The 15854-nt window shown below is 31.3% G+C and overlaps 1 protein-coding gene across 4 annotated transcripts in view; it reads left to right on the top strand.

Moving 5' to 3' along the window:
* The window catches only part of LOC130444560 (uncharacterized), a 24766-nt gene extending 8912 nt beyond the window's left edge, over positions 1-15854 (top strand). For 2 of the 4 annotated variants that reach the window (XM_056779761.1, XM_056779762.1), the window contains exons 2-7: positions 1586-1815; positions 1875-2056; positions 2142-2443; positions 5524-5918; positions 5976-6196; positions 15095-15854. In XM_056779761.1, coding sequence (XP_056635739.1) covers positions 1586-1815; positions 1875-2056; positions 2142-2443; positions 5524-5918; positions 5976-6196; positions 15095-15422 — 1658 coding nt within the window. In that variant the 3' untranslated portion in view covers positions 15423-15854. Of the gene's footprint in view, positions 1-1585; positions 1816-1866; positions 2057-2141; positions 2444-5523; positions 5919-5975; positions 6197-15094 lie in introns of those variants that run through there. The other 2 variants (XM_056779764.1, XM_056779765.1) reach the window with 2 other exon arrangements.

The following is a 15854-nucleotide window of genomic DNA, read 5'->3' as shown; positions in this document are numbered from 1 at the left end:
TTCTTCGTTTCCCTCATTTCCCCTATCCTGTATTCTTTTTATTATTAGATTTTATCCTTTATGGTCGACTTTGGCGTTGTATATTAAACGTGACAATTCTCAAATTTAGATTATTGTAAAAGAGTCCAATGAGAAAAATAAATATTTCCTTTTGACGCCATTATGGTTAACCAGGTAAAATATATTATTCAGGCAACTCCTAATTTAGTTTCCTTGTGTGATTTCATAATAAAATCAACAACTAATCGATGAATTTGGAATCTTAATTGAGTATTTAACCGAATTGGAATAGCTTAAGAATTATTTTTAGAAATCGTCTCAGATTTTTCAATAATACTTTTCATACCTTCCACACTTTCCTCGTTTTCACATGCTCTATATTTTGACCCAATTTTCCTTTTTAATACGTAGTACAACTTTCTTGAATATATATTAACATCATTCATTTTTACTCGCCCATAATTTTAGCCCAACTTAATTTTTATAGGTTTAATTCAAACAAGAAAGCTCTACGTGTCTGTAGTCATTTCATCTACAACGTTTTTCTTTACTATCGTATTAGATTTAACTCCAATTTATATTTTTGCTTTCGACATTTCAAGAAAATAATTTTGAATTACAGGTCGTTTTTTTCGCTATCTTCGCTATTTATTCCATTCATCCAATCTGCTACTTTTTCTAAAAAGTTTTTAAATAACTTTCTAGCCATATCGTGATGGTAAACACCAATCTGTGTTTATTGGAAAAACAACAGGCAGTCATCGACAAAAGCTTCTACCAATCCTGTGTCTAGAAGTCCTTTCAAGTGAGCAGAAGTTGTAATATCATTTAAACTTATACTTTATTTAGAATTTAGTATCATCAAAATAAGGAACCTTCTGGTTGGTATTTCTTTTGTTCATAATTGCACGCAGATATTCAGTTCACCAAGTTACGATATCCTTTCATTTTCTCAACTGTTCAGTTTTCTGCCTCCGAATCTATAAAAATAACCATAACAATAAGTATTTCCTCGCCTAAAATTCCTTTTCCAACAAGTACAAGAAAGTCTTTCTGATGTTTGGAAAATATCTGTCATTGTTAACTTAACATTAAAATTCTGTCTAGCCTTGGTATTTCACTCTTAAAATGAGAAACTATATATGAAAATTTAACAGTTTTTTATCACAATTATTTGTTCAGGAACTAAGTTACTCACCTCCCATTTAATATTTTACACAGCCCACTAATTGAAACTCCTATAAAAAGAAAATACAATATACTCGATAAAAACTTTAGCAACAAATTTCCAATATTTTTTATGTACTCTCTTGGATTATAGTCTTTATGCCATGTATGCCATGTTCGAGGCTCAAAGGCAATTGATAATTCTGACGATTTGATGAACTGTCAGTGTACAGTGAACAGTAACTAAACGTTTTATTTCGATTTATGTGATTGTTAGTCGACTGTTTCCGCATTCGAATTTCTCTTACTTTTTCTATTTTACGAATAGAGTTACATTTTGGAGCCTAAAAAGTATATCCATATACCTAAAAGATATCGGACGTTCTTAAGTGAGGCTAATTTTTTCATTTCATTTCAGAATTCCCAACTTTACAGAATTCCAGTCTCTACCAAAGAACATCTTCCGGCAACCCGTGGAAATTGCCTCTGAAAGTAATAAAACTCTTCCTTCTCTGTATTCTTATACCTTGTTTCCTAATCGGTATGCCGCTCTATTTACGTTTCCGCGTTTATAATCACCAGTTGTATCCTTTAGCTATGTCGGATATGAGACTGATTGATAATAAAGTTTCTACAACTTGGTGTCAAGTAAGTATTAGCTTTTCTCCACGGAGTTTTTGTACTCAATAATATTGATAGTTTTTTAGCGTCAAAAAGTCAGCGTTAATGCAACTTTCAACGCGTTTTTGTTGTCAAATACACCCGAGATGTCTGAACACAAAAAACCGATGTCGATGATTAGAGAATTGGATCTAGAAGACGACACGAAAGAATATTGGGGATTTTATTTACTAAAAGGAACATCTGTGACTGTCTCGACATGCGTAAGGTCAATATCATAATTGAATATTTGAAAAATGTCTGCTTCGACGTAATGCTTGAAATATATTCCTTAAATTGAGTATTTTCCTTAGATGGCCAGGCGCTTCTCTAATAATGATTAGAGGACACAAACACCTCCACGAATGCGCTTACATCGGTGATAATTCCTCAGAAGAGCTCGAAGAACAAATGGAAGCAATCCGTGAACACGCCATCGTTGAATCGGATGAAAAAAAAGCCGATCAACCGGCGAACATACCTGAAGCGATGAAAAGGCACAGGCCAGAAGTGGAATTCCACACTACCTATCATCAAAACAAAAGTCTAGCTTTGGAAAAAAGCGTCGAAAACATTGAAATTACCGATATGAAGGATATGAGGAAGATCCTATTAGGTAAGATGCTTAAATGCTGCATCTGTTGAGCAGCATAGACGGAGACCACGCGCATAAGACACTCAGGTCCAAAATCAGTTTTATCTATCTAATAGCAAACGTAGAGTAATGATTAGGTACCTTCAAGCTACTTTACGAATCATACGATATGTTATTTCCTTTTTAGTCCAAGCAACATTGAAGGTACTTTTCGAGATACATACTTTGGCTAGTTGCAGGCGTCAATAAGAATTAAACTTATGATTTGTATATATAGAATGCGCAATAAAGTTTTCACAAGAGATTAATTCTGTTCATACTGTGAAAAGAAATACTCTTTTTAATAATACAGAATTATCAATAAGATTCTATCAATGTAACGGGTTGATTTGAACGTTTAAAAGAAAGGATATTTGTAAAATTTTAATATGGTGTTATTTACCTTTTTAAAAATTGAACAAACTCTAGACTTTCATATCTACATTGTTCAATGATTTAATCAATTTCAATTATATATTTCAAACATTTTTACATATTCAAGAATTTTAACCTGTCACATGCATTGTTAATGTGAAATCCAACTTCTCAATCTTTTGCCATGACTTACCGCATTATGATAACACCCAGGAATTCATAAATTAACAAACATGTTATATACATAGTTTGAATTTTTTTAAAATTTTTTCACTCCTCAACTTATATTGTAGTTGTGTAGTATTTTATTTTATTTAGAACTTATTTGCACTCAAAAAAAACTGTCAATTTCGTTTGGGTATTTGTATTTTGAATGTTTTTCTCTAACTCATAAATTTTGTCGAATATTGCTTGATCAATTCAAAGTACTGATGCACCATCTCCAACGCATTTAAAGCTAGCTTCATTGGAATGATCTTTATTTCTATTTCCGGAATCTGTGCCTCGTCTTCACAGTCATTTCCAGCAATACAGGTGTTCGCACAATTCTTAACGATATCGTCGTCGGTTTGTTCTCCAGCGGTAGTTACGTCGTTGTCAATTTGAACGAAATCTTCGAAGCTCGGCATTAACATATTAGATTCGTGAGACACAAGCTTAATCCATTCCTCGTTGCTAGGTCCAGCTTCAACATCATTTTCCTCTGGCAGGTCTTGCTCATCTGTACTTTTCCAAACCCCAGCTTTCTTGAAGCCGTTTTTGACAGTAACGTCACTGACTAAGTACCATGCTTTTCTAGCAAATTTCATAGCTAGAAGTACGTTAATGTCAGGGCTACTGTTTTCTTCAAAACTCGTAAGAATATATTTAACGACTTCTCTGCGATAAAAGCGTTTAAAAGTGTGAATGATGCCTTGATCTAATGGTTGAAGTTTACTAGTGGTGTTAGCAGTTAAAAACGTTACTTTTACGTTTGCAAGTGTTGGTAAGTCCGTATGGGCAGCACAGTTGTCAATGAATAGCAGAATGTTTTTTCGGTTTATCTTCATTTGTTTGTCAACTTTTTTCAACCAATCTTTAAATAATATCTTGATCATCCAAGCCTTTGTATTATTGGCATAATGAACGGGTAGAGTCTTGACACCTTTAAAACATCTAGGTCGCTTTGATTTCCCGATGATGAGAAGTGAGAGTTTGTCCGTACCACTCATGTTTGCTCACTGGAGAAGTGTAAGGCGTTCCTTGTTTTGTTCTCCTCCATGGCATTTTTCGCCTTTAAATGTAAATTTTTTATCCGGAAGGCACTTAAAAAACAAAGCAATTTTATCCGCGTTGTAAATATCGTCATGTTCATATCTTTCTAAAAGATCTTTAGTCCAGTAGTTGTACATGGTCCACAGATTTACTTTCTCCAGCTGCTTTTTTGAAAGCTATGTCATGACGCCTTTTAAAACCCTCTAACCAGCCGTTGCTAGCAGAAAAGTTCTGGATTCCCAATTTTGTAGCAGCCTCTTTTGATTTTTCTTTCAACAAAGGTCCATCAATGGGGAATATTCTTATCGAGAGTTTGCTTTATCCATTCCAAAAGGCACTTTTCGATATTGGGAAATTCAGAGACTGTAGCCCGCTTAATATTTTCATGTCCATCAGAGCACTCAGACTTTATAGGGTCTTTTGATTTTATAATATTATAATAGGTGGATTCTGGTAAATTCAATACATTGATTGAAAATGTATGCTAGGGGCTCAGCAATATATTCAGAAATTGTTTTTAATATTCTAGAATGTATACAATCAATTCCTCCTGCTTTGTCTTTTAGTTTATCTATTACAGTTTTAATTTCATCCTTATTAGTTGGATGTATATAAATACTAGTTTGATTCAAATTCGGCATTATGACCTCATGATTATATACATTTCTTTCTGTTACTTAATTTCTCACTAATTTCACAAAAATAGCTATTAAAATATTTTGCCATATCATTTAGATTATCAATTTTAGTTTCAGTATCAGATATAATATAGTCAATTTTTTTATTTTTCTTATAATTCTTACCCATTTTTAGATTAATAATATTCAATAATTTTTTATTATTATTACAATTATTTAGTATTAAATTGTCATATTTCTTTTTCGCATCTGTTATCACTATCTAGTATTCTAACAAATTTTTTATATTCTAATTTCAAATCTTCATTGCTAGGATCTAATCTCCAAATTTTATAAAGTTGTTTTTTGTAGAACAGGATGCCATAATACCTTTAGTTATCTAACATTTTCTTGGAATATTTATTTTTTTTATGTGCTCTTTTGAATCTGGAGTTGAAAATGCAACTTTTAATTTCATTAATTAATAAATCAATTGAAATATTGGGATCATACAGTAAAAGTAATTCGATCAGAATATCTAATTATCCTAATTAGATTAGCCCGGATTCATGAATTTCTTTTTGTATCCATTGCAATAAATGTAAGAAAAATCGGGCTAGCAGGCGAATTACATAAGCAAGCAGTCCCAGACTTACAAAATCGAAATGCAACCATCAACAAATATGTGGTTTACAAAATTTTATGCATTTTCATTTGTAATTACTTGTCCAGTTCAATTTTAGAGCGATCTGAAGTTTTATCCACTTTATATTTGGAATTTACTTCTCTATCTCTAAATTTCTATTGTTATTACAGCATTACAAGAAAGAACGGAAGTGTATAAGAGTAAAACATCTCCAAACCATGTCCACAGAAACTCGACCGTCGCCCAAGGTGAAACGTACAATTTCAAATTTAATAAACCAAAAAACGTAACGTCTTCTGAGGAAGCAATGAACGACATTTTATCTAAATTGACGAGAATGGGGGAAAAGGGTCAACAAGTTTTAGATCGGGTGAATTCGAAATACAACAAACAAAATAAAAGTAACGTATTCCAAATAAAATCGAGACATTATTCGAAACCGATAGTGAATTTCAGCGACGATATAGATAGGTCAAGGAAGAGAAGAAAACGGGAATTAATAATTTCACAAGCTCTCGCTAATAATGAAGACGATAGAGATAATGATTTTGGCATGGAGGAGGAGGTAACTAAATTATAACATCGTCGATTCGACATTCTATTTATGATTTTTTTTTTGTAGGAATTTCATCCTGACGGAATTGCTGATCACAGAGGAAGCTTCAATGAAACATCTCTCAACGATATGAGTAATAGTGAATTTTGGTCTTCGTTTTCGAGTTCCGAGGAAGCTTTACTGAATTGCGCAGGTCTGATATTGAATTTACCTCTATTACCGCATAGAAAATGTGTACGTGATACCGTAGACGAAGAAAGCTCTAGAGACAACACTATTACCTATAAGTGAGTAAAAAACAACCAAAATTCCTTCAAAATTTAAAAAATCGTATTTTTATTAGTTTGTATGGTTAGATGGAAGATCCAACTGTTCTTTCGAATAATTTCTCGCTTTTCTTGACAATATGATTAAATAAAAAATTGAGAAATATTTGATAATAAAGCGTGAATTACTATTTTAAATTTGGTATAAAAAGGAATGTTCTATTCTACATTTATATCATTCTATAAAGTTGTTTTTAATTTAATAAAGTGAATTATTGTGTCTAAAGGTTCGTTAATCGCCAAAAGATAAATATTTTAGAACCCGTTTGTGTATACATTGTGTCTTATCAATTTGTTTTGAATCGATATTTTTTCTTCTTTCTCCCCATATATTGTGAACAACACGTTTTGATACTATTTGAAAGGGTTAAACAAAAGTATCGATTGCGGAAGGTTGTAAGTCAACTTACCACCCTTGAGTGGTAATACTACTACGGTTTTAATGTATATTCTCAATTTGTATGAAATCTATAATTTCTCCTTTTATGTTCTGTTTTCTGTTATTCTTAAATTGCTACAGGAGATTTCTGGTTTCGTAATGATGTACAAAATTTGCTGATTCTGCTATATCCATTTGGCTGCTAATTAAGTTTTTAAATATGGCCACACTGAAGTGAACATGTTAAATCTGACATTGCCATCATAAAGTTTGACATTTTTAATAGTGAACGTACTCCCCCGCACGTTTTGTCATACGAGTGCTATTTAAGTTGTTTACAAATACTTAACACATTCATTTTAAACAAAAAATGGAATAAAATCGCGAACATATTCGTGAGATGTTTTTTATGACTTTCCACGTGGATTATACTAACTTGCTTCGACTTTCGCTGATGTAGCATCACCTAGTGTTACCGGGTTTCATTGGTCTTCCGAATTCAATCTTGGTCGCACTTTACTACACTATGAATTTTGAAATGCGATATTCCGTGATATTGAGGCATACTTAGGTATAAGTTAAACTCGCATACATCCAATATTGCATGAACATTTGGCTGTCAAAAGTATAGGTTTGGTATAAGTTATCGTGCGATGATTTTTCTACGATTTTTGACGTGGATTAGTATATAAATATATGTATATATATATAAATATATATATATATATATATATATATATATATATATATATATATAAATATATATATGTATAAATATATATATATATATATATATATATATATATATATATAAATATATATATATATATAATAAGCGGTTTCTTATTGGGAACGTGGCAATGAAACACCAAAGTGTCAAATTTACCAAGCTTTCGAATACTTTTGAATTCACCTTTATCATGGATATCAAAATACGAATAAAATCAAAATAGAACTTTGTTCTAATAAGAAAAATTAATTTTCCTTAGTTCTTCATCTAAATATTCATGATTTTAAGTCTTTTCTGTTTTAAAATTCTGTTTTTTTTTTTGATAATTTTTAAAAGAAAGATAAATTTTAACGTTTCGACTTTTCTTTAATTCTTTATCAAAATATTATATTGACACTGACAATTTGCGTATTTATATTAATCAATGGATCACATACGTCATGAATATCAAAATAAGAATAAAATCAAATTAGAACTTTGTTCTAATAAGAAAAATTAATTTTTCCTTAGTCCTCACATTTCAAATATGTAGCAGTAATCAATCAAATTATTTGTAGTTTTATTAGAATTTACAAAACAGAGCTATAAATTTTACTTAAATTATTTAGATCTTTTTTATCATTTATAGCTTTTTCGTTCTTATGAATGTGAACCATTTCTAAAAATTCTTTTTCGTGTATTAGATTTCGATTTAAGAATTTTTGAATCTTTATGTTTTGTTTAAAAGTGATAAAGAGGGTGAGTAAGAAAAAAAATCATTGTTATTCTCGTTTTCATTTGTTCTAGTTTTATTTATATGCCCATTGGGAACTGTCACTTTATTTTGTTGAGAACGAAGAACGTGTCTATTTTCAGGTTAGGTTTACTTTAAGTTAGGTTAGGTTATCTTAATCGACGATAACTCGAGAAAAATGTTTTTTTGATCAATGCAGCGTCACAACTAGTACAAGGCACTTGAATTATAATATTAACTCTTTTATTTTTTGGTGTTTTTTATTTTAATTATTTGGATAATGTATTTTGTGTCCTTTACGACCTAAACTAATTTATGAATTGAAATAATTCGATAATTGTTGGGAAAGTCCTTGTACATATGGTAGGGAAAATGTTTTATGTTTTGATGTTTCGTTTCTGTTTTGTATTTAAATTGATTGTACTATCTGTTCATCCCTTTCTTGAATATGTTATCTATTTTTTTTCCGGATAATTATTTTCTTTCAATGCAGTTTTTACTTTTTGAATAGCTAAGCATGTCGATTCAGGATCTGATAGTTGGACAGATCTATTAGCCAAACTTATTATCACTGATCTTTTTTGTAACATTTTATGACAAGAACTGAAATTTAAATATCTTGAGGACCAAGTTGGTTACGTATACCATTATGTTCTTATATTATTGTTAATTGTATATAATGTGACATTAAGAAAATTGATTCTATTATTTTTCTCGACATTGATTGTGAATTGAAGGTTTTTATGACAAGAATTGAATTTTTTATTTATGTTTTCAATTTGATTCTTTGGTACGGCAGTAAACAATCATCTATATATCGGAAAAAGGATTTGATATCTATATTAAGTCTACTTGGGAGTCTTTTATATAATAATCATTGTGATAATCATAAGATTTAGTCAAAATTTCAGTTAACTAATTTGTAGTGGGTTCGATGGGAGTGTTAATTGATGCTACAATGGGTCTAGATGGTAGAGTAGGCCTATGAATTTTTGGTAAACAGTAGAATTTAACACAAATGCCGTTATAATTTGTTAATTTCTTCTGATTTTCTTTGTCAATTTGTTTTTTGTTAAAAACTTTTTTTATTAATTTTTGATATTCTAAGAAAAATGCCATTTTTTGAGATAAATGATCGGATGTTTATTTCATTATAAAGAGGTATGCCGTTAATAATGGAACACAACATCAGCTAAATGGCCGCCACGACTGCGCTTACAGGACCATATCCTTTTCATGAAATTTTCCGTAACCAAATTGCAAAGCGGCTATGTCCTCGATAGCCTCACGAATTCCATCTTTGAGGTCTTGAATCGATGCTGGACTGTTGGCGTAGACCTTATCTTTCACGTGGCCCCAAAGGAAATCCATCCAATTCCGGCCATAAAAAATCATTAATCATCTCTCGATAGCACAATCCATTCACTGTAACTGTTGCTCCAGCCTCATTTTCGAAAAAGTAAGGTACAATGACACCGCCAGACCATAAACCGCACCAAACAGTCACGCGTTGAGGATGGAGAGGATTTTCAACAATAACTCTTGGGTTTTTCGAGCCCCAGATTCGACAATTTTGTTTATTGACGTAACCACTAAGGTGAAAATACCTCTTCAGTTAAGATAATTTTTCGATGAAATTCCGGATCATTTTAATGCATTTCAAGGACCCAATCAGCAAAGACACGACGTTGTTGATGATCGGCCGGCTTGAGTTCTTGTGTTAACTGAACTTTATAGGCCTAAGACCCAAGTCTTTATGCAAAATACGGTGTAATGACGTTTGTGGAATGGCTAATTCCAAAGAACGACGAGGAATGGACAAACCTGGGTTTTCTTCAACACTTTGGACTACAGCAGCAATATTCTCAGTTGTTCTTGAGCGACGTGCACGGGTTTTATTCTTCACATCACTAACTTGTCCCAACTGCTCAAATTTTTCGACCAATTTCTGTATTGTGGTCCGAGAAGATGTTTCACGTCGACCCAAATATGTTTTAGTTTTACGAACCGTCTCTGCCAAACTTTCACCATTTTTATAGTGAATTTTAATAATTTCAATGCGTTGTTGAAGCGTGTATCGTTCCATTTTCATTAATGGCGTAGTTTCTACTTGTCAAATGTCAAAAAATGACAGCTTCAAAAGTGACATTTACCGAAATAGCGGGCTGTTCAAAATAACACCTCTTATTGGAAAACCCTATAGAATAGTAGGTTCATTACTGAATTTTGGCCCTAACCAATGAAACTGTAAAATATCCTCAGATATCTGTATTTGAAATATTTTAGATCCAATTATCTTGAGTTTTAAGAGCTGAGCTTATTTTTTTGTTTATAAGAATATTAAGTTAATTCTTTTGTTTGTTTTTACTTTTATGAAATAATTTATTATAACTTGTCTGATAAACAAATTTTCAAAAATGAATTGATTTGCTGTATCAATTATTTGGTTTTTAAATTGCAAGAGATCGTTTTCATGTTTGAATATTGTTTTTTGATTACAAACATTTCATTGTTCAAAAGCTTATATTGGTCTCTTGTCCTTGGTGTAGGAGTATTTTTTCTATATGCCTAATATTATTTTGTAGAAAGGTGGGAATAATGTTTTTTTTTTCGATATTGTAGTAGGAAAAATCTTCTGTTATATTCTTGCGCCATTTTCATTTTGATTTTGGACCGTTATTTTAAATTTTTAACAACTAATTGACCATAAGTTCATGAGATAGTTTGCAAGTATTCCATATTTCTATGTAAATTGTAACGAAGTCTTTGCTAGCTATATTATAAGCGTTTTCTTATTGGGAAAGTGGCAATGAAACATGAAAGTAGACTAACTTTAATATATATTCCTAGCTTGCGAATACTTTATATAAAAGTATTTTTTTTACAATTTCAATTTATTAGTCCATATAGTTTCAAAATTGACTTTTCTACAGTTATCATTTTTACTGTTTTCTATTTTTTTTTATATTCCCTCACCGTAGTTACTATGAGAAAGTGATCACTATCGATTTCGGCTTCACGTTGTTTACCTCTAATGTCAGTTAAGGCTATTCTATTTGTTTTCTCCACTATAACGTAGTCAATAATAAAACTTTCCTTGTATTTGTTATTAACATGTTACGTAAATGGCAAAAGCCAAGCAGTTTTTTCCCTTTAGTGATTCTTGTTTCCTTTCCATATTCACCAATTATTTTTTTATATATTTCATCTTGCTCACCTACTCTTCCATCAAAATCACCTACTAGATATATTAATTTATCCTTTTGATTTTTATTTGAGTTTTATTTGTCCTGATCTCTTTTTCTTTGTGTTATTCCCAAAATACGCACTTTCGGTCTTTCAAACTCTTTCTCCAGCTCTATCTATTTTCCATTGATACTTTTAGTGTTTGAGCTATTTTCCAAATATTTTCTTTGCATTCTCGTCCAAGACTTATATATATATATATATATATATAATACTCTCTATATCTTTTAATTTGATTGCTATCCGTGTAAACAGCTCTTCTATTTTCTCCATTTTTAGTTAAACACAACGATAAAGGCGTTACCTAGTTCAACACTCCCTTCTTTGTGTTAACGTATGGTTTTCAGCTTAGGTTTCTAGAATTTAAGCACAACGCCGAAATTTATTTTATTGTAGCTTTTTAAATTGCTCTTAGCTTATAACTTTAAACCTTTTTTTCGTTTGTTATTTACCTGTAATTGCAATAATAAACACTTTACACACGTTTTTCCACTTTTTTTATTTAGTCGGTATTTTATTTTCACTCACTGTTACTATTTACAAAATTATTTCTCCGAATAAGTCTCGATTTCCGGGTAAATTGTAGATGCCATTTCGACGTGGATTAAACCAACAGAAAGCCGTTCAACTCAGCTTGAATTTTGTTGAGGAAACATTATCTCGAGCCACCTTGTTTCGATGGTTTTCCTAATTTAGTCGTGGTCGCACTTCGCTTCAGGATGAATTTCATGGAAGTGTCCAAAATCGGCTGTTATGCCAGAAAACATCGACAATGTACGTAAACTGGAGAAGCGGTTGAACAATCAAATGTTTTGGAGGTACCACAATCGGAATGGAAAAAATGCTTCTACAATTAGTTCAAACTCATACTCAATATACTCAATATTTTTTTATTTGTTTACCTCAAATCTCGCATACAAATCAATAATTTCAATTTCGATCAAAATTTTGTATTAAACTATCAGCTTAACGTTGTTGATAAAATAACAATACTTATGATGTTATAGGCACCGCAAAGCTATCCATAATTTCATTCGCAAGGTTTCGAATTAAATCGCTATCGATCGGGAGCAAAATCGTTATCGACAAGTAACTGTTACTTGCATCCCTTATAGTATAAATGACTATTAAAATTTAATTTGAAATAGGTACTTATTTTTCATTTTAACCTACGATATTTTCTTGGCATTATTATTGTCTGCGTTTTTGTTGGTAGTGAGATAAATATCGAACTGTTTAATATGTCAAAGGTAACAACCGCAAATGGGAACAATATTTTGAACGACGAAATTGCAGAAGAGAGTGAAGAAGTAACGCATTTACTACCACCAAGAAAATCCAGAACGTGAAATGACAAAAAATATAACCAATTGGTTGAGTAGAGATCAGACACTAAGGAAATTATGCTGTTGGGGTACTTTAAAATCTATTCAGAAAAGTTCTCTGTAGGCTAAATATTCTATGATAAAGTAGACTGTAAATAATATTATTGTAATGTCAATACAAAGAATCCAAAAAAACAGAGAATATGAGACAAAAATATCTAATTTAACGTATTCAGATATCTCTAATCCATTTATCCACAACAAATTCAAAGGAGAAATCCGATCCCTAGTTGTGGATAGCATAAATATGCATCAAAAACTTTGAACAATTCTGAACAATCGTATGCAACAATAAAAAAACTTTAAGCGATAGTAGGGGCAACCAAATAAATCAGACTATACTTAGATGGTAGACGATTTTATATTATAACTGATCACAAACCAATAGTCTGGTTAAATACACTTAAAGAAGAGTTTGATTCTCCAATACAATCTGATACCGATGGGCTAGCATTGCAAGTATTTTCGAGTCTGCCGAAATGCACGTTGAATCACCCTTGCATCTTAAGAAACATTTCGTTATAAAATGGCACTTTTCCAAATTATCTTAAAACGGCAATAATTATACCCCTATGTAAAGGATGACATGAAGAGCCCTCGTTATCTAAGAATATTGAAAGATTGTTAAAAAAGGCTTCCATCATTTCTATTTAAATATAAAATACTTACTACCTATCAATTTGGGTTTTTAAGTAACAAATGCACAAATGATGCTATATTCTCCCTTCTACATGATTTGTCTAGCGCTTTCGATTGTGAAAATCATAATATTCTAATTAACAAATTGCAATTTCGGGGTAACACCCCTCGCATGGTTTAAGTCATACTATATCAACAGAAGTAAGGGTTGATACGACGATGTCTTTTTGCAAGCCAATATAATGTGAAGTGCTTCAAGGGTCAGTAATAGGCCCTATTTGGTTTCTCCTGTTTATCAACAACATTGTCTATGTAGACATCAGCGGTAAAATATGTCTTTTTGCTGACGATACTGGTTTCTTTTGGAGCTACCCTGATGTCACGACACTTCATAGGACCATATCTAGCAACTTAATCACCCTTAAATCAAGCGATTCTAATCTTCTGGGTCTCGACGTTTCTAAAACTAGTTTTGTCATGTAAAAATACGTTACAGCCTTTTGTACTAAATTCTAAAAAATTTAGTTCTGCCTGTTTTGCGCTAAGATAAGCCCGAACAACTGAACTGGGGTAAGTGTTGTGCGACTCAATTTGAGCGAATCTTCAAAATACAAAAGAAAGCCGTTAGATATTTACTAAGAATGAAAAGTAGGACTCACTACCGAGACTTTCTCAGAAGATTCAAAATATTATAGAAACTTCATTATACAACTATTCACAACGCGAAGCACGATTTTTATCTACCTACACCATGTTCAAAGTTCGTCGAGGCTCAATATTATACAATGGGAAAAAAATTCATAATATTTTTTTAGTTCAAATCTTTTCCCGCTTTTGAAGACATATTTACTGGAAACTTCCTTCAACGCTGCAAATGACTTGTAATCTAATACCAATTCTGAACATTTCACACACTGGGTCAATTTTAATATTGATTTTCAATACAGATTATAACATATTATAGAATTGCCGTATTAAATTTGATTATCTGGTTTAATTTTGACAATGTACGAGTATCTATATTACATATAAAAATTTTACATCACATCTACATTTTAAAAAGAAATATCAGTTATTCGTTATTTCCTTTGTGTATTTTTTTAATTATTTGTGTTCATTTTTTGGTTATTCGCAAGCCCTTATCTACAAATTGTAAACATATTTTTGACAATAAATCTGTTGAATTTCTCTGAGCAAAATTGAATCCTATTTTACAAATTATTTGTTATTTTAGTATTTTAACATTATGCTTAGATTTTATGTTTAAGGAAACTTAACATTTAGTTGAAAGATATTTTAGAAAAGGAAAAGTAAGTCCTACCTCTGTTTTATGACCCCGGACACATGGGACACACAAAGGACTCTTTTACTTTTCGGAGTAATGCATATATTTTAGTAAAACATCTGTAATTTTACGATTCTTAAGGAGAGGCTTAGACCTCATTGTAAATATTTTATTATCAGTTTTTAGTTAGTACAAACCGACTCTTTCAAGCGTGAGGACGCTTCTCGAAAACGTAGTCTTTTAAATAAAGACTTAATATATGAATGTTAAACATTGTGTATTTCATTTATAAATATAAAACCTAATAATCACGATTACCTATCCATAACTTTCAACAAAATCATTTTTTCTCCGAAAACTACCAACTGCATTGTTAATGAAACGCGCTTATTTAATGATCTATCACTTCATATTGTTTCGCTTTTTGGTTTAAGAGATATAATTTGTTTTTTCCACTTCCAGAGTGCCCGTCAACGGTTATTACTTTTTCGTTTTCAACAGCGAAAACGAAGTACAAACAAATTACGTGAGAGTTAAATTCGACATTGAAAAAACCGTCTACAACGTATCGAATTCAGTATCGAAATGTATTAACGTGTCGGAGAGCTGTTCCTTGGACTTGACATTTTTTTCGCATCAAAAATTGGTACTCGAATTACCTTTGCAGAATAATGAAACGCTTTGGAACGAGGAGTTCGTAGTACTTTCCGAATGCGAGCCCCGTGGCGCCATCTACGCCATTTTTGTGATACTAGTACCTATTATATTTATATTTTTCGCGTTTTCTTAAAAATAAGATTCTCCTTTTTTTATGAAATTTCGTATATTTATAAGATGGAAACGTTTGTCGAAGTTACTTTTAGAAGATAGTAAACTTGTCCTTTATCGATAAAATTGTTTAATTTTTGTTAAACATGTGCGCCCTGAGCTTTACAGATTAATAACTAAAATCGGTAGATAATAACACACGTCGAATGAACAGTTTATCTGTATTATATGTACGATCTATACTATTTATCAAATCTGTAATCATATATTTTTGAGATGATTTAGTATTTCATATGATATAGTTGAGTTTCCTTGTAAGAAAAGATTTATTGTTTTAAATTTACAATAAGAAGTGTTTGGAATCAAAACGTTACCTATGAGAATAGAAACGACATTTAATGTTTTCAGTTACAGTGTGCGTTTCCCAAAATGATTAAAGACTTCTTTAATTCAA

The sequence above is a fragment of the Diorhabda sublineata genome, chromosome 5 (genome assembly GCF_026230105.1).
Source record: "Diorhabda sublineata isolate icDioSubl1.1 chromosome 5, icDioSubl1.1, whole genome shotgun sequence".
In the NCBI taxonomy this organism is placed as follows: domain Eukaryota; kingdom Metazoa; phylum Arthropoda; class Insecta; order Coleoptera; family Chrysomelidae; genus Diorhabda; species Diorhabda sublineata.
This window is presented reverse-complemented; position numbering and strand designations above follow the sequence as displayed.